Source organism: Calliphora vicina, chromosome 5 (assembly GCF_958450345.1).
Source record: "Calliphora vicina chromosome 5, idCalVici1.1, whole genome shotgun sequence".
Classification (NCBI taxonomy): Eukaryota; Metazoa; Arthropoda; class Insecta; order Diptera; family Calliphoridae; genus Calliphora; species Calliphora vicina.
In genome coordinates, this window is record NC_088784.1 from 96,752,619 (window position 1) to 96,772,835 (window position 20,217).

The 20,217-nt window shown below is 32.4% G+C and overlaps 2 protein-coding genes across 3 annotated transcripts in view; both read right to left on the minus strand.

Moving 5' to 3' along the window:
- Window positions 1-2,946: 2,946 nt before the first annotated feature.
- Window positions 2,947-5,984, minus strand: LOC135961025 (uncharacterized histidine-rich protein DDB_G0274557-like). The gene has a single exon (XM_065512485.1). The coding sequence runs from the start codon at window positions 5,982-5,984 to the stop codon at window positions 5,514-5,516; it is 471 nt and encodes a 156-aa protein (XP_065368557.1). The 3' UTR covers window positions 2,947-5,513.
- A 15-nt stretch (window positions 5,985-5,999) lies between these two features.
- Window positions 6,000-20,217, minus strand: part of LOC135961024 (uncharacterized) — a 38,715-nt gene continuing 24,497 nt past the window's right edge. Inside the window, exons 3-9 of one of the 2 annotated variants that reach the window (XM_065512483.1) lie at window positions 12,616-14,039; window positions 10,448-11,582; window positions 10,241-10,373; window positions 9,338-9,816; window positions 9,181-9,280; window positions 7,525-9,104; window positions 6,000-6,851 (exon numbers count right to left, since the gene is read on the minus strand). In XM_065512483.1, coding sequence (XP_065368555.1) covers window positions 6,000-6,851; window positions 7,525-9,104; window positions 9,181-9,280; window positions 9,338-9,816; window positions 10,241-10,373; window positions 10,448-11,582; window positions 12,616-14,039 — 5,703 coding nt within the window. The remainder of the gene's footprint in view (window positions 6,852-7,524; window positions 9,105-9,180; window positions 9,281-9,337; window positions 9,817-10,240; window positions 10,374-10,447; window positions 11,583-12,615; window positions 14,040-20,217) is intronic. The other variant, XM_065512484.1, reaches the window with a different exon arrangement.

Sequence of the window (20,217 nt, forward strand, 5' to 3'; positions counted from 1 at the left end):
TACCGTTAAATAGAGATGATCGCGTGAGTGGTTTTGGATCACGGTAAAGCACGCTCACGAATAAAATTGTTGAATCACGCACTTAAATATCCGACAATTTGTAAAAACTTGTAATATTATATTTGGAAGATTTGATTAGTAATGCCCTTTAAAATAATTAAGTGTTTGTTTTTATTATTATTTAACATTTATTCATTTGAACTTTTACAGTATTTGCGAAATTCTATTTTAGTTTAATTTATTTTATTTTTAAAATTCTGGACAATTTTTGTTCTCTACCCCTTGAACATGAAGTTGCAAATAAAGTTCCGTTATTCTGCCGACGTTATTTCTAATGTTAAGAAATAAAAATTACGCGTGTAGACGGGGGAAACTTTAACAGTCATACCATGCCTAAGTAACGGCAAAGAATAATATTTTTAATCAAATTGTCCAAAATTTTCCTCATATATGTATAAGTTCGTCATTCCGTTTCCAATTTTCCCATTCTTGATTCTAATTTTCCCATATGAAGTATATATATGTATGTATATTTTATGTATTTTTACACCGTGTCTACAATAGATGCTCTTAAAACAAGATGTTATAAAAGAGTTGCTAAAACACATGGTTTAACAACAGCGTTAAAACATTGAAAAAAACGCTATCATGATGAGTCTATACCTAATACTAACATCTTGTTAGTGTTAATGTTAAACATTTCCTAGTAGACCCAGTGTTATAGATAGCGGAGACGATATAGCCATGTCCTTCTTCTGTTGAAATCAACTTTCCGGAACAACCAAATAATTTACAAACATGATTGTCACATCTATGTATATGTGGTATAGTCTGGTTCGGGTTCTATTTAAAATCGGGGAAATCGGATCACAAACGGCTAGATATAAGCAAAAAACCGCGACTACCAAGATTTTTTGCATGAACAAAATTTAATTTTATCAGAATTTTTTTTCTTCAACAAATTTTTTTTAATCAAAAAATTTTCTTTTTCCGGAAAATTTTTCTAAAAATTTAAAAAAAGAAAAAATATTTTCAATATTTATCTTAAACTATGCTTTGGTGCCGTGGTATAATGGTTAATGTGCTTGCCTACAAAACCAAGCACCTTTGGTACGATCCCTGGCAGATGAACAACAATTTTCGATATGGTTTTCGAGGTTTAAAAATTAAGTGGCTTCACCACTCTCCAAACAACCCATCCAACCCAAAATAGAATGGATATTATGGCAACATCGTACATGGAGCAGCACTATACTCCAAGAACTAGGACTCTGTAATCTTACATCGGAAGACGCGAAAACAAATGCAACAAATCGTGTAAGATTGCGTTGCTTTGTGGAAGCCATATGCTCCCAAGAGTCTATTATTTGAAAGTAAATCTTTCAATTTAAGGGTTACATTAGGGACATTTTAATAAAATTTAATTATTATTTAGACTATTCTCCATGATTTCAAAAAAATGGAAAATTAGACTCTGATTATTATATAAATAATTAAAAAAATAAAATACACACCAAAACTACTTCCAGACAAAAATCATGTCTTTAGTAGGAGAGTGTAAACACTAAAGCAAATTTCGGAAGCTGGAGAACAAACGCAGCACTAATGGATTTATAAATCATCAACATTTATAATTAATCTATCTATATATATAAAAATTAAATGTTCCATGTATGTAATGTCATCGCGTGAGAACGGCTGGAGCGATTTGGCTGATTTTTTTTATTCGATTCAAAATTTTCAGAAGATGGTTTGTAAAGAAAAAAAAATTACGGCTAAAACCGGCTTTTTTGAGTCCAGTCAACTGTAATAAAAAAGCCCCTAAAGTATGCAGTACAAATTTAGATATTTTATTTGCAAATAAATAAGAACAGGCAGGGTTGGAGAAACTTGACGAACTAATATTAGTAAATGCTACCGGGCGAAGCCGGGGCGGTCAACTAGTATGATATAAATTTTAATTTTTATAACATGGTTTTTATGTACAGATCAATATTTCAATAAAAACACCTTTAATTTTATTTTTTTTATAATTTTTCTTTTTTATTTAATATACAAACGTTTTTCTTCATATTTTTAATTACAGTTTTAGGGCTTAATTTTGTTTTTTGTTTATTAAAATGTTTTATATCCATTATTTTTATATATGTATATTAAGATATAATTTGTTTTTTTTTATAAGTTTAACGTATATGTTTGTGTTTTTTTTATATTATAATTCATTATTAATAAATTTAAAATCTGTAAAATGTTTTTTTTTTATAAATAAAAAAAAAAATCTTAAATAATAAAAACAATCTATAAAAAAAAATTCACAAGAAAACATAAAATAATTGTTAATTTTTTCAGTGAATACGAGTATACATATAGTATGGAGTGGGAAAGAGATAAAAAGATTAAGAATGGTTTACGGTTTTTAACTAAATTATAACAAAAAGATTTGGAAGGGGGATTGAAGAAGGGGAAAGTAGGAGAGAATGTTACTTAAGGAAAGATGGGCGGGCTTTAAGAAGGAAGTATATTAATTAAAAACCTCTTGTACTAAAATAATGTATTTATGTATTTGTTTAAAAATGTATAAGTGTGTGTTTTTAAAACAAATATTAATGTTTTTACAACTTCTTATTTAAGAGATTTTGTTTTTCTTTTTTTTAAATAATAATATTTAAATTTTAATAACTTATTTTAAACCATAATAAAATATACTATATATTTGTTTTTGTTTTTTGTTTTTATACATAAATATAAACCTACTTATTGCTTAGTGTTAAGGATGATTTTATTTATTGTAGTTTATTATTTTTATTTATTAATTATTTTTTGTTTTATTAATCATGTTGTGAATGGTATTCTTTATTTATTTATTTTGTTTACTTGAAGTATAATGATGATAAGTTTAATTAAATAAACATTATTAAAATATATTTATATATATATTTTTATAAAAAAAAACTGGCTTAATGTGTGTATGGGTATATGTTTATTTCTTCAAAGAAAATATATATATATATGTATAAAGCACTATAATCTACAATAAAATTTGTTCATTAATATTTATAAATTTTTTAAATTTATGAAAAGAAATAAAACAATTTCAAATAGCATATACTATCGAATCAAAATCTTTTGTTTTGTTTAATATAAATAAAATTATTTGAATTATTCTTTGAACGTAATAAAGAAAACATTATACATAATAAACAATATTAATTATATTATTATAATAAACAATATTTTTTTGTATAATAACTTTTTACCATTACTGTGTTACACTTAAACTTAAATTATTTTATTTTTTATTTTTTTTGTTGTAGTTTTTTCCTTCTATTTTAATTATAATTACTAATTTTATTTCACTTAAACATCTAAAGCATTATGCATAATAAAAGTAGTTGTATAGTACGTAGTAGTAGTTGCAGTAGTAGTAATTTTTGTTTAATGAATTTATATTATATTCAAGTTTTTTGTTTTTTGTCTGTATATCATGTGGTTTGAAATTTATTATGTATATTTGTAAAGGATATTTTATGTTCATACGTGCGTGCATATTTGCTATAAGAAAAAAATATATATGAAACTATTCAAGTGAAATTATGAAGAATAATATGAAATTTTGTTGGAATAATTTATTGAAATAATATGAAGAAATTGCCAAACACAAAATGCAAAATTATTTACCTATTTGTTTGTATAATAACGGAGTTTAGTATTAAATGCGAACAGTCATGTTCTATTGCAAATGCAAAATTATACAGCAATTAAATATCAACATTTTGGATTTGCAATGGGGCTACACAATTCACAATTAATACGGAACTCCGATATTGATTTTAGATTACTATAAAATTTTGCATTTGTAATATTCCGCCACAAGCAGTTGATGGTTTTTGTTAGGGAGTCTGGGAGTTATACATTTTTTATTTTGTTCGTATGTACAAAGCAAATCCTAATTTCGCATATAAAAGTCAGAATGGAAGACTTACTATATTTCTTTTTGAAAAAATGTGTCAAAATCTAAGAAATTTATCAATATTAGTAAAAAAGATCTTAAAATCTGAGGCATTTTTCGTATTCATAATTATTTATTGAGTTTAATTTTTCTATTCAACATATTTTCTGTTTGATCGTTTAATCGATCGTATTAAAACAAAACGTTGTCCAACCGGAATGCTCTAATATAAGAATTTTTGATTTTTTCTCTAACTTTGGCGTACAGGAAATTTAACAATAAAATATTTATTTAACAAGAAATTCTAAAATTAATTACCTGCCCCGAAGTTGAGAGCAAAAAATCAAAAATACAGATACATATGTATCTCGATGGTCTATAATGCTCCTAAGGTCTAAAATAGTTTTTCGTCATTTAAAAATCCAATGCTGAAAATATGAGCAAAATTATTTCTTTAAAAATATTTCTTGGCAAATTTTCTATTTCTTCCTTGTATTGCTAATTTACGCAAAATCGGATATAAAATTCAAATTTTCAAAAACAAAATTTAAACAAATTTTTAAAAAAATAAATAATTTTTTGATTATAATAACGTGGAGACCGATTTGAAATCACAAATTTGTTAAAATTATTTCTTAAAAAAATTTCTTGTCCAAATTTTCTAATAATTAATTTCAGATTGCTTCCCTTCCTATTGCTAATTTACGATTATGTATTTTAAAATTTCTAGGATATTTTTAACCCTTTTGTAAGTGTCAAAATTGTCCAAGACATCTTTGCATTAAAATCTCATAATCGTAAATTAGCAATCCAAAGAAGCAATCTAAAATTAAATATTAGAAAAAATGTATGACCTAAAATCAAATTTTTTCGAAATACGACAATTTCAATTCAGCCCATACGCTAGCTCATAATAGATACAACCGTTAGAATTTTAAAACCTCATTTACAATCATTTTTTTTTTATTTTCAACATTTAATTTTTTGATCCAAAATATGAAACTTAAATTTTAAGCATTTGTTTTTTAAATGACGAAGAACAATTTAAAACAAATATTTTAGTTTAAAAAAAATACAGCATTATTATTTGCTATATTAGCAAAGTCAGCTAAAATCAATTTTTGACGTTCTAGAGTATTTAAACAATTTAAAAAACGGATTAATAAAGTAATCATCCAGCAAGGATGAACAATTTTGTTTTAATTGGATATAAACGTATTACAAAAACTTTCAGTTTAATAAACCACTATTTTAGTTCACTAGCCCAAGAGTTTTTCTTAAAAACATATTAACTAATCAATTTCATTCAAATAGTTTCATGTAATTAATTTCTCTTATAACAGATATAATAAATATGTTTGAAACCTCGAAGATATTTTCCTATTATACATTTTATACTTGTTTCGCCACAGAAACAAAGAAAATATCTTTTTAGGGTTTCTTTTTTTGTCCTTCTTTGCGTAGTCGTCCTTTTTTGCGCTTAAAGCTAAATTAAACTAATTTTTAAATACAGAGAAAAATTAAACGGAAGAGAAAATAATAATGTAATAAACTTACAATCAATTTAAAATAAAACATCGCCTCTCTTTGTTTTTGTAGTTGTTGTCGTTGCAGATGCTGAAGATGATTGTGAAGCGGCTGATGCGGCCGATGTTGATGAAGATGCTGATGCTGCAGCTGCTTGTGATATAGTCATTGAGGGAGGTACTGGTGCGGATGATGGTGGTGGCCACCAGTGCAAGAGCTCAGACTGTGTGTGTGGTGTGTGGCCATGACCATGGTGAGGTGGATGGGGATGTGCTGGATGTGGATGGTGTGTATTGGCGGCAGACGCCGTCTTTCCCCTTTGATACTGCTGTTGCAAGTGGTGTGGGTGATGATATGAAAACTGATGCGCCGCTGTCTGCCCAGCATACTGATGATGAGGATGATGCTGATGATGATGAGAGGTAGGAGGCGGTGGCAGCCCATGATGATAGACTTGACCTCTCGTCGACGACGCACCCTGATTATTTCCAGCCCCACCAGGTGGCATGACCTATTTGAAATGTCAGTCGTTTTTCACAGGGTAGTACAATAAATCGGGCTGTTGGACATGTTGCTGCTGCATGTGATGCATGTAATCGCTTATAGGAGGTAGAACGGCTTTAGCTTCATCAACTCCGCCGCCCAACACAGGATAACCACCTCGATCGTATACATGATGTCCGGCATGTGGTGGAGGTGGGGGTAAAAGATGAGAAGCAGCCGCCAACGGATGATGAGCGGTAGGGGCTAATGGATGGCCACCTAAGGCATGAGCATGTGGCTGTAGTCCCGCATGAGGATGGTAGGGTTGAAAACTGTTCTTTTGTTGTTCACTCATTTCGGCCAAACTGGAAGGATGATGAGCCGGATGATGGTGAGGATCGTATAGAGAAGAAGGAGCTCCATAAACACCGCCATGACGTATTAGGCCACTAGCTCCAGGTGTGGGTTGTAAACCATATGCGGCCGCAGCTGCGGCTGAAGGTTGGTGTTGTTGCTGCTGCTGCTGTTGGTGATGTTGAACACCAAGTGGTGTTTGTTGAGATTGTTGTTGTGGTTGTTGGGCACTAACTGGTGTTGAAGAGCCACTGCCACCAGATCCCTGTTGTTGTTGCTGTTGCATTAATTCGAAGTTATATTCCATTGGATTCGGATTATTATCAATGAGATTCGTTAAAATACTGCCAATATTGTTGTAATTGTGAGGATCTGCGGCCGTAACACTTGCCGCAGCGGCTGTAGGTTGTTGCGCAGCACCTTGTTGTTGTGTTTGAGGCTGCTGTTGTTGTTGCTGCTGCTGCTGTTGTTGCTGTTGGGCACCATTTGCATTGTAGGCCATTTGATTATTCGGCTGATTTGTTTGTGGCCACATGTTCTATTCGGAAAAATAAATTATAAAAACAAAATAAAAAATTAATTATATGTGTAAAATGTTAAAAAAAAAAATCCAATTAAAGTGACTTCTTTTTGAATTTTGAAATATTTTTTATGATAAAATCCTTCAAAACTGTGCAAAAGTGCAGGGATGTGACCCATTTTTTGCTTACATTAAATTAATTTTGTTCACTTCAAATGATTCGTGTTCGGCAAAGAGGAATTTAATAAATTGGTATCGAACACTTTAATGTTCCTGTTTAGGTTGCATCCTATATACTATTTTTAACAACGTTAGAATCTATTGTTGCTTCCTTTTTTATGCAACTTTGCTGGAAGTATTTTACTAGATTCTAGCGAGTAAACCGTTAACGGGTCCTTAAATATTGTTTGCCACCAAATTATGCTTGTTATTTTAGCATTAAAAAACACTTGTCAAATGGTATTCGACATAAGCACTACGTGCATCTTACTAAAAAACGCAATATATTCCTTCTACGAGGTAATATTTATTTACAATAAAAAGAGATCTTCGTCTAATTTAAACTTGAACTTTGTTTTATTTTTATAACAATTTTGGAAAACTTGGATTGATGCCAAACAGTTCCTAATGTACTTTGTAGCACATTGTAAAGTTTTAAACAAACTTCATATGCTTTTATAAATTTTATTACCTGAAAACTCATTAGGTCACCGCCAATATTTGGCTCCTGTTGTTGTTGCTGCTGCTGTTGTTGTGGAGGTTTATTAGCAACCATTGGTGTTTGTTGTTGCTGCTGCTGCTGTTGTTGTTGTTGCTGAGCATTAGATAACTGATTGTTGGTTTCTGACACACCTGGTGTATTGCCGCCAGCGACATTCATTGGAAGACCCAGAAACTCCGAAGAATCAACTATATAGAATTTGTTGGGATTATCTTTATCACCTGGCAAATTGGTTGTATTATTTTGTTGCTGTTGCTGTTGTTGCTGCTGTTGATGACTACTGGCATTTGAGGGATGTCCAACAAAATTAATATTACCCCAAGCATCTGTTGTATATTGCTGTTGATGATTTGCAGCAACTGAGGGTGGTTGCTGTTGTTGAGGTTGTTGCTGCTGTTGCTGTGGTGTGGTTGGTTGTTGTGGTTGCGGTGTATGAGGTTGGGGGGTGTGAGATTGGGGAGCTGGTGATTGCAAACGTACATGCTGTGGCGAATGCATGGGTTGTTGGTGCTGCTGTTGCAATTGTTGCGCTGGTGTCTGATGTGGATGTGGCGAACGTTGTTGATTGTGTTGCCTCTGATGGGGCTGTTGTTGCTGGTGTTGTTGCTGTTGTTGCTGCTGTTGCAATTGCTGTTGATGCATCATTTGCTGATGGTGATGTAGTTGCTGTTGATGCTGAGCAGCACTTTGCATGTGTTGCTGATGCGGTGATGGAAAATGTTGTTGATGCTGCACATGATGATGTGGACTTTGTGGAGTATGACTACGCATATGTTGCTGCTGAGCAGCTTGTTGCAATTGCTGTTGCTGAAGATGTTGCTGCTGATACTGATTGATAATTTGATGTTGTGGATAAGCACCTGGATTTGTTATATTAGAAGTTTGGCCGCCAGCGGCACTTTGCTCAAAATGAAATTGTGTCTCAGGCTGAGAGGGTCCCCCACCACCGAAACTGTTGATACGTGGCAAATTATTATCGGGTGTATGACTATTGGGTGTGTGACGATGATGCGCTTGTGGTTGCTGTTGTTGTGGTGGTGGTGGTGGTTGTTGTTGTGGTGGCTGCTGTTGTTGTTGTGGGGGATGAGAATGGGGAGGTGGTGTTGGTCTTTGCTGCTGTTGCTGCTGCTGTGGAAGCGGGTGTGACTGCGGTTGTGCATTATGTGCAGTTAGAATCTGTTGTTGTTGTTGTGGTTGCTGCTGTTGTTGAGTATGTTGTCCCAACAACTTTTCAGCACTGAAATTTTGACTGTACATGGAATTCGGTTGGGATTCACTTGACTGCAGTGAGTGCTGTGATGTAGAGGCTGTTGAAGACTGTGAACTATTGTTCGATATAATGGCAGCATTGAAGGGATCTTGTTGTGATGATGAAGAAGTTCCCGGCGTAGTTGATAGTGGTGGTGGTGTAGCTATAGCACCCATTTTTTGCTGTTGCTGCTGCTGGATTGGTGGCGTTGGATTCGCTTGCTGTTTTGGTTTACTAGCATTCGATTTTTTAGCAACTTTTGCTGGCGGTGGTCCAGGCTCATCAGCTACTGGGACTAATTCTGATAATAAATAAATGAATGGTTGGTTAATTAAGAATCTATATAAAAATTATTCAATTTTAGTTTAAAAACTTACCATCTCCTTCTTTTGAGAAGCGTTTAACTTTTTTAGGCGACGGTTGATTGCCATGTACCGTTTGTTTGTGACGAACAAGATGTGTTTTCCATTTGAATGTCTAAAAGTAATGCAGTGTTATGAAATATGAAATTTATAATAAAAAAAATACAATTACCTGATCACAATAACAACAACAGTGTGGCCTTTCCTCCGAATGCGATGGCAAATGACGTTGCAGTGATTTTACCGAACCAAAACGTTTGCCACACAACGTGCACTTGCATTCCGAAGCATCTGTATGAGCATTACTGTAATGGTCTTTTAAAGCTGGATATGTAAAATAGGAAGAACCGCATAAATCACAAACATATGTTCGCTTAATTTCTGTGTGCAATTGTACGTGTCGTTCCAAATTCGCCTTTAGGGTAAAGCGATTCTGGCAAATGTGACACTCGAAAAAGTTGTCCTTTTTGTGAACACGTATGATATGCTGATACAAGGCATTCTTGGATGGGAACTCATCACCACAGACTTCACAAATAGCACCATCAGCCTTGTGACCAGTATCATCCAAATGTTGTTGATGTAGTTTCTTGTGGGGGAACTTTTGGCCACACTCAATACAGGAATATGCTAGAGATACAGAAACAATGTCTACATATAAATAAATATACACATCAATTAAGTATAAAATTCATTCAATAATTTAATAATAATATATATCGTCACTTAAAATGCAAAACAACGTAACAAAATACACACCAAAATTTAATACTTGATAAATAATGATGAATAAATTAAAAATTAAAGATTTAATAGGCAAAATTAATTACATATCAGAGATACTTTTCCATATTACATTGTTTTTTTGTTAATCATTTGAACATTTTTTGAAGTGAAGTTATGTAATTTTGTATTTTAGGTGACGATATGTAAATGTGAAAAAATGTTATAGAATAAACTAAATGTATGGGATGGGATATTGTGGATTGGTGAGGTAGTTAGTTATTGTTGTGATTTTGAAATTTACTATTGATTTCATGTTAAACATCGGTAACGATTCTTGACACAAACTCACTTTTGAATTCCTTCTTGTTGTGAGATTCAACATGGGCATGAAATTGTTGACGCCGTGAATAGGATTCACCACACGTTTCGCAAACAAATGGAAATTCCTTAGCATGTACTGTCCGATTGTGATGGATAATTTCCTGTAATTTAATTTGAAAAAAAAAATATTTAGTTTTAAAATTTGAAATTCATTAAATTTGTATATAAAACATACCTCCAATGAGGTACCATTAGGTTTGCCACAATCATGACAATAGCCCGGATGTATTTTATAATGATCCAGTAGTGATTTTCGTTTACGATATGACTTGGGACACAGTAGACAATTATAACTGGGCTTCTCCTTTTTCGTTCCAGGCGCACTGGCATTTCCGGCACCGGATGGTGCCTGTAACGAGGTGCTGCTACTACTTCCACCATCTATTAGCTGTTGCTTGGGTTCCATGCCGTCATTTGTATCGTTTTCATGATCTTCATCGTCTTCATCATGGGACAGGCCTTCATCATCATGTTCGAAGGAGGCGTTTGCCGAAGAGTTGCCAGTAGGAGTAGTAGATGCATTTGGCATTAAGCCCATGCTAGATGTTGGCGTAGTTGAGGGTGTAAGATTTGCACCGCTTAAGAGGGTTTGCTGCTGTTGTTGCATTAAAATATGTTGCTGCTGCTGAGGTGGCAAGTTTTGCATATGAGGAGGCAATTGCTGTTGCTGCATATATTGCAAATTTTCCGTGTTAGCGTGAGACGGAGGAGGAGGTGTCAGTTTATTTTGTGTTGTTGCTGCACCACCCAGTATATTATCGATGCTATTAATCATGTTATTGGAAGCATTAAGTTGCATACGTTGTACTTGCATTTGCTGCTGATGTTGTTGGTTGGCCGTTTCCATCATGCCTCCGATCATGGCTAATGGATGATTTTGTGGCTGCATATGGGAATTGTAGTGATTTTGCTGTGGTTGCTGCTGCTGCTGTTGCATCATAAAACGTTGTTGCTGTTGAGCCTGATGTTGGAAGTGTGGCTGTTGTTGTTGTATAGGCGGTTGTCCCATATTATTCATTAGACTATTTACATGATGAGGTTGTTGTTTATCACTTAACAAACCCACCTTATGATTATGGGGTTGTTGCAATTGTTGATTCGAAATAATTTGTGGGTGATAGTGTAGCTGATGTTGTGGATGTTGTTGATGCTCCTTGGAAGCCATATTCGGTAGGCTATTACCTTGGGCTGTAGCCTGTAATTGTTGTGGATTTACATCCTGTTGCTGTTGTTGTTGATTGATGTTATTAGGAATAATATTGTTTGCCATCGATGGTGTAAGACCATTCATCATAAGCGCGTTGTTAGGTCTATTAAGAAATAAAAAAATTTTGAGTTTTAGAAATACATATAAATAAATAAATTTCCTCAGTTTCGATGGGTTTTTCACTATTTGAGAAATGTATTTTTTATATTTATGTACCCTAGATTCAATATATTTTCTTACAATTCCACTTCTTGTGAACACAAGATATCGAACGAATAAAATGTCCTTGAACTAAGGATATCTCAAAAAAGACATTTTTCATTTCCTAAAGATTTTACTAATTATAAAAGGCCTGGACTGTGCGATCTTTGTCTTTTATTTCAAAATCACCACTTCTGAACCGATGAACTAGAGTGTCCAAAAACCCGGTTTCCGGTTTAACCGAAAAGGAGTGTTTTTGAAAAAAACGGTTTTGATTTTTATCTTTTAAAAAAATCGATTATCCGGTTTCGGTTTTTGTCTTCAGAAAAACCGGTTGACGGTTTATATTAAATTTGTATTCAATATGAAAAATACGATAATTTAACATTTTTAAATTAATTTATATATTTTACGAAATATTGTCAAATGCTACAATTTTCTATATAATCAACCAATGTTTTTCAAAATGGTAGCAAAGTTTTCCAAAAATATGTTTAAATGAGCTTTTGAAAATATATTTTATTAAAACCGGTTAACCGTCTTACTAAAACGGGTTTTTCAAAAAACCTTAAAGAAAACCGAAACCGGTCTAGTTTACAAAGATGAAAAAACCGGTTGACCGATTTTCGGTTTTGGATACTCTACGATGAACACATTCACTATAAGCTTTGGTGAGCAATCGGTTTGCTTCAGCGACACTTTTTTTCAAATTAAAAAGTAAAGCAAAGCTTTGTTGGCACAAAATTCAACATTTTCGAAGCAAATGATGGATATCTGCCCTGCAAAATGACTTATAAGTTATTAAAAACAAAAACCGCGTTTAAAAGATACGCCATTTATAGAAAAACCCGCATTTTTATGCCATACACCCAATAAAGCAAAATTAGCTTATTGGAAACAAGCTATTACACATTATCTGTTTTTTGAAAACTTACCCATGCTGTTGTTGCGCTAAATGATTTTTAAATGTTGGTCCTCCTACTGCCCCGGCAGAACTATTGCCAGCAAATGTTGACGAGCTGTCGTTGGTGGCTAAATCATTGGGCAAGGTATCTAGACCATTGCCACCCGAACTATTACTACTACCGCTACCTCCACTCACACTAGCACCACTGCCACCACCGATTACATCATCCATTTCGGGTTCCATAACAAGACCATCAATCAGACGTCCGGGTCCCACACCCTCATCAAGAACTTCTTCAAATTTCATAATCTCTTGCGATGCTGAGGACAATTGAGATTCAGTTTCTAATTCGAATTCCATTTCGGAATCATAGGCATTGCCAGACGCTGACATTGTGTTATGCAATGAACCGGCCATCATACGTCTTCTCTGTTGCATTAACATCATTTGATGATGTTGCTGCTGTTGTTGTTGCAATTGTAATTTTTGCTCCTGCAACTGTTGCTGTTTACGTATCTTTTGCTGCTGCCATTCTTCCAAACGTTCGGCTCTCAGCTTTTCCAAAACATGTTTGGGCGGTGTTGTGCCCAACAGACGTCCGTTAAAAACGAACTCACGTTGAAATTCTTTTAAGAATTCTTTGTCGTGACGTCTCAAAGCCGATTTCAAATATAAACGAAATTGTTCTTTGTACACACGTATACTCAGATCGTGTGAACTATAATGAAAACGTACCGTAAACTCGGTGTCCGCATGAAAGACGTAACCTTCTCCTAAATGAGAAACACGTTGAAGTTTTTCACCCAACAACAAGCGTGATGACTGAAGATTTAATTTGCCAAAAGAACTACGACCTGCTGAATTATGACCAAAAGCACGTCTACGTGATCGTTTTAGCGAATTTTCTGGTCCTAGCGCATCTAAGCTATTACTTTCATCACCATCAGCATCGGCTGTTGCTATTCTTCCAAGACGTCGGGCGTGTATAACCGATGAGGGTATCAAGTCCAATGGATCACCAACCGTCTGCTGTACTACAGACGTAGATCCGGCCGCTGTTCTAATTGTGCCCCTCGAAACATTTATGCCTGCGTAACGAACTCGTTTACTCAGCGAAGATGAATTCTCATTATCAGCATCATCGGCATAGGCATTATCGTCTTCATCCACGCACATAAACTCCTCTTTACAGAGGATTTTTTCGAAATTTTGATTCAAATCAGTCGATGAAGCATTTTCATCTTCGTTCTTAATACATTCCTCCTTTTTGGTGGCCAGCAACAATTGCAATTGTTTCTTGTTGTCCGCAAGCGACGTTTGGGGAAAAATACTAGGTATGACTTGTTCACACGCCTCGGGATATTTAAATTTGAGATTCCTTAGCAAATAGTGTAAAGCATCGCAACGAGATACTGCATCAAACTTCTCCAGACAAGTTAGAGTTTGATCCACCTGGAAGAAAGAAGAAAATTTAAAATTTATTAGTGATTATTTGAATAAATAATATTAGAAATTCATACATATATAAGGAAATTAGACCTGTTCCATAAATGTACTACTAAAATACATACTTTAAATAAAAAATTAAGACCCTTTCAATAATACTGTACACAGGAAAATCACAAGAAAGCCTATGTGTAACATTTAAATGAAGATGTAACAGCAATTATTGTTGATGACATATCATTATCACTTTGGAGTTACAATATCGCAAAAAAGTAGTAGGAACACAAGTTTACCACAAAAAATTTTTATTTTTAGAGTCAAATCGAAATTAATATTTGGTAAAATCCGAAACAAAACAAAACTTTTTCCGAAATAATTTAATGGACTTTTTCTCAATTCCATCATCATCTTGAACGATGTTTGGCCAAATCTGCAACCAAATATATAAGGCCTGTTCGGAATGGTTTCAATTCCGTAGTTTTTATTCATGATTGAATATAAGGTTTCGTGTCTGGCCGCATATAGATTTCAACAGCTCATAAAAGCATAACCTTTGCGCTATGGATATTTGGTGTCGATTCGGCTGGTTGGTCGGACTTCACGTACGCTTCGGGTTATCGTAATATATCGATTTTTCTTCGCATGTAATGATTCGGTGCAAAAATTATTTTCTTTTGTACCGTTCAAACATCATTTCGGATATGCAAAATCATATTTCAAGCTCTCTCAGCTTCAATTCGTATGATACCCAATTTCACCGCTTTTGGATGACACCTGCTGCACGCACACGTTATGAAATTGCTACTTGAGTAACTCCCAATAATTTTGCAAGCTCGTGTTGAGTTTGACAACAATCTTCATAGAGTAATTCCTCCAATTCTTGGTTGGCGTAGGCGATTTTTGTCTTCCGTGTCAAAATCATCACTTCTGAACCGAAGAAACCATCTCTTGCACATTGAAACCGATGGAACACATTCACCATAAGCTTTGTTGAGCAATCGACATTTTCGAAGCAAAAAAAACTTTGTTGTTTACACTATATAGTATATAGTAGCGGAGTTCAGTGCGAATGGTATTGCATCATTGCAAATGCAAAATTGTGTGGTGCCTCTAAAACAAACACTTTACAAAAATATACTTGTCACACAAAAATTGTAAATGTTTTTGTGTGCATTTTGTTATTGGATTACGGTAAAATTTTGCATTTGCAATGATGCTAGACCATTCGCACTTAAAAGTGAATACCGCTAATGTAATTAAGTGAGAATAAATGACAGATATGTACCCTTCAAAATGGCATATAAGTTATTTAAGACAAAAACCGCGTTCCCAATACCCAATATTTTCCATGTGTTTATGTAAAACTATGAACTTTGAAGCCACACTACAGTGAATTTCGAAATTCTGAAGAACTTTAAATTTTGTATGGCCATGGAAAACATGTAAGCCAAAAGTTGAAAAATTAATTTTTTGTATCGACATTTTTCTTTTCGCCTCAATATCTAAAACAGAAAAAGTGCTTATGGCCATGTATGTCTGTCAATTGAAATCAATTTTCTGAAGATCCCAGATATCTTCGGGATCCAAACTTTCAATAATTCTGTCAGACATGCTATCGAAGTTTCCTATTTAAAATCATCAAAATCGGTCCACAAATGGCTGAGATATGAGGAAAAAACCAGGACAACCTCGATTTTTGACCTATATCTGGATTACTAAGTCATTAATATAGACAATATGGATATCTAATGATCGATATTTCAAAGACCTTTGCACCATAGTAAGTTGGACCTACACTGGGTCAAAACTGGAAAAAATATTTTTTAACCCGATTTTTTTTCACCAAAAAAAATTAAAAAAACAAAAAAAATTTTAAATTAAAAAAAAATTAAAAATATAAATTCGAAAATTTTTTTTCCAAAAAATGTAAAAAAAACTGGAAAAATTGATTATGAAAATGGGGATAATTTTTTGATATTGTTTTAGTGTGCTGTGGCTTTGATGTTGCCATATTGAATTTAGTTACTTTACGGTCGGGATTGATAATAATTCGTATCGACATAACGTCATATAAAATGCAAAATAACGTAACAACAAAATAACTAAAATCGAATGTTTAATTGATAATGATGAATAACTTCATAATAATAATGAAAAATTAAATTTTAATTGGGCAACGTGTTATTATGTTTAAATATCAAATAGTAGAAGTCAAGTTTTTATTATAGATACTTATCGTTTTGTAGTGATTTTTTGCCCATCACTTTAAAAATTGTGATGAAATTATGTTGTTTTACATTTTAGCTGACGTTATTAAATTTACAAATTACGAGTAAGTACATTAAAGAAAAATCAATATGTAATTATTTTCCATTTAAAAAAATTAGTTATCATTAAAAATATTATACTAACTTGTGAATTATTGAATTCTAATATTTCCGGTATATAACACAATATTTCTTTGGCAATATTATTCACATTATAGTTCGATTATCATATATGTAACGGAATGCTGGATTTTGAAAGTTATTTGAAATCTTAAATCTTATGGATAATCCATTTTTATTTACACTATATAACAAACATTAAATTAAACACTATTTCTGTAATTTAAATTGAAATTTTTTTACAGTCTTAACAAAAATATATATTTTTTTTTTTTTTGAATTTTTTAAAAATATCTTTACAATTTTAGAAAACCCGACTAAACTAATTCTTTAGCTTGTATACAAAGAAACTACACAAAAACTATTTTAAAATTAATACAAAAACAAATTATTTTAAGAAAAAGATGGCAGCAGAAGAAAAAAAATATAATAAAATAAATATATAGAAAAACAAAAAAAATAAGAGATACAAAAATAACAACAACATGAACGAAGCAAGCTGAAATTTAATTTGTGCCACTTTTCCCCCATATATCAATCTATTAAACATTTTAAACGTTAGTAACGTTGAAGTCAAGCTTAGGATAGTTGTGGATATGTATGTATGTGTGTGTTTGTGTATGTGTGCAAGTGTAAGTGTGATGTAGTTGCTGCAAAAATTTGTTTAGCTGCGCAGTTTAATGAATGATATAAGTAGAGAAACATAGATACATATGTACGTACGTATGTATGTAGTTATACGAACGTAGTACAGATACAAGTATATTGGGGCTCTGCTTGGGTTTATCTAGTTCCGCTTCAGGCATACCACACTACAACACAACACTACAATAATTTCTTACTACTAATACTGCCACTCAAACACTCATACAAACACACACAGAAAATATAAGCTTTATACTAATACGTGTAGTGTAGTGTAGCAAGAAAAACAAAATAATAGTTGCTGCAAACCATGCACCACCCACCCACTAGATTTATTGAAAAGCCTGTTGTATAGTATTTTGTTATCCATTTCAATATCATGTTTTCATCTTGTTTGTTTTCTCTGAGTGTAATGTAACTACAGTGGTCAAAAAATATTGAAATATTAAAAATTTTGGGAAGGAATTTCAATGCAAAACTAAACACTAACCTATAATTATTGATAGCTGCGGAATTTTTCTGGTGAACTATCTCAGTAAAGAGATTCCAGAATCATGTTGTCTCTCTCTTTGAATCAAACATTTATTGTAAAATTTTTATCTTTAGTTTAAGGCTTTTTAATTACATTTAGTTTACTTTATTAGTTTCAATTATTTCATTAGTATCAAAAACTAATAAAGCTACGTTTCCACATACACCGTAATCGGCACCGAAAACGAAATTCCATACATTTGCACCGAAATAAAGTTCGTTTCAGAACATTTTTTCGGTGCAAATGTATGGAATTTCGTTTTCGGTGCCGATTACGGTGTATGCGGAAACGTAGCTTAAGTGGAAAAATAATCTTTTTTTAGAAATATTTCATAAAAAATAAGTAATAGTCAGCATTTTTACTAGAATCCGGTTCAAATATTCGGTTTCGGATTATAACACAAATCCGCTAAATACCAGTATTCGGTTTTCGGTCAAATTTTTAAACTTTAACATTTGAAAAGTTTCGCTAAAATTGGCCCATAAAACAAGTAAGAGAGCTTATATAACCTTCACCAAATTATACTTCAAAATACAAATTTTAAATATTTTTAGGTAAACAAAATTTATTTTTTTTTTTTTCTAAAGTAGTTTTTTTCATTTTTTACAAAAATTGTTATTTTAAAATTTTTTTTTAAAAAAATTTAAATTTTTTTTATAATTTTAAATTTTTTTCGATTTTGACCCATTGAAGGTCCAACTTACTGTGGTCTTATATACGTCGTTGCAAATGTCTTTGAAATATCTATCATTAGATATCCATATTGTCTATGTTAATGACTGAGTAATCCAGATATAGGTCAAAAATCGAGGTTGTCCTGGATTTTTCCTCATTCTTAGCCATTTTTCTGATGTTAATAATAAACTTCTCGAAAGCATGTCTGGGGTCTATATCTGGGGTCTTCAGAAAATTTACTTCAACAGACAGACAGACCTACAGACCGACAGACGGACATTGCTTAACCAACTCCGCTATCTATAAGGATCCAGAATATATATATACTTTGTGGGGTCGCAAATGAAAAATGTAGAAATTAAAAAAAATTTCCAAATAAATCTTAGAAATTTCCCATTATATTTCAGAAAATTCAAATTGTATTTTAGAAAATTCCAATTGTTTTTTAAAAAATTCTATTTGCTCGTATTGTATATGAACAAAGATCATTTAAACTGGTCGAGACCGAAAGAGAATAATGTTCTCTTTACGGATGAATCCAAATGATTTACTGAGGAAAGATCCTTTTCTAAGACGTACGAAAGGAAGAGACTGCACCCCAAGTACACAAATAAGGCAGTCAAGTTGTGGCCAGGAATTTAAGACAAAAATTGTTTGCTAAATTCCATGTAATTGTCAATTATTTTTTCAAATATTTCTACAAATATGTATGCATGAGGACTGTTTTAACACACAAGTGTGTTTTATTCGACTGTGTCAATTCATACATATTCTCCATGAACACATGAAATTTTTCTACAACTTGACCAAAAAAATTTTTTTCTAAATAAACATATTTTCTCACATTTATATCATTATAATTTTATTATTATAAAATATTCGGACCAAATTTCGTATTTTTAATTCCATTGGTTTCGGTCATATCATGTTATTAACAGCGGATGTTCGCTGGGTCAACGTTTTTCCACATATCTTTGTCCATATATGTTTTAACGATTTTTCCAAACATTTTTCAGAAACTAGAAACATTAATAATAAGTTTCATACCCTTAGAGGTCCTTTTATTTTGGCTCTATCGCACTTAAAATTCAGTTGATGAAAAAAATTCATGTATTTGTCTTAAATTGGTGGCCACCACTGTACATATGTTTGTAAGCGAGTGATCTCCATCCCATAGTTTGCCGGTGGTAATATTATGATGTGACATCCCTGATGACAAAAATCTAAAGTATTCAATTAAAAATATTTGAATTTAATCCTCTTTTGTCGCAAATGAACGATATCTTTTCACAAAAGTAAAGACGAACACCAAAAATAAAGTAAAATAATACAAATTTGGTTGCATGGAAATTATTCAACCTGAAATTAATTTTTTCTTGATCCAAATAGATATAATCTGTATAACGTCACCTTAAATGCAAAATAACGTAACATCACATTTCATAAGTTTTCATGAGAAACAAAAAACGATATAAAATCGAAACTAGTTTGTGTTCTATAGAACTAGTCTAGAACCAACGTACAACTCGTCGAAGAAAGTTCTTCGATGGACTATTAAGTTAATTGTAATTATTGGCTGAGACACATAGCTGTAGGTAGCTATTGCTCGGTTCGTTCCGGAGCGAAGATGTAAATGATTCAAAATCATAAATTTTCATATAAAAAGGAAAACACTAAATATAACTGGTACCTATATTGTACTTGGCTATGCTTTTTTCACTCTATATAAATTTGTATCCTCGTAATAGTCCAAATTTTATAGATTTTTTTTGTCTATCTTAAATTTATATAAAATTGTATCTATTTTATTTCACCGTTCAATGTGCTCCGTTGTTTCTCGTAAATTTTGTTATTTTCGTTTTATTTTTTTTTTTGTATTTATTTTTATTTTGTATTTTTGTTATTTCTCCATTCCAACCTCTTCTTATTCTTTCAATCTCCTATG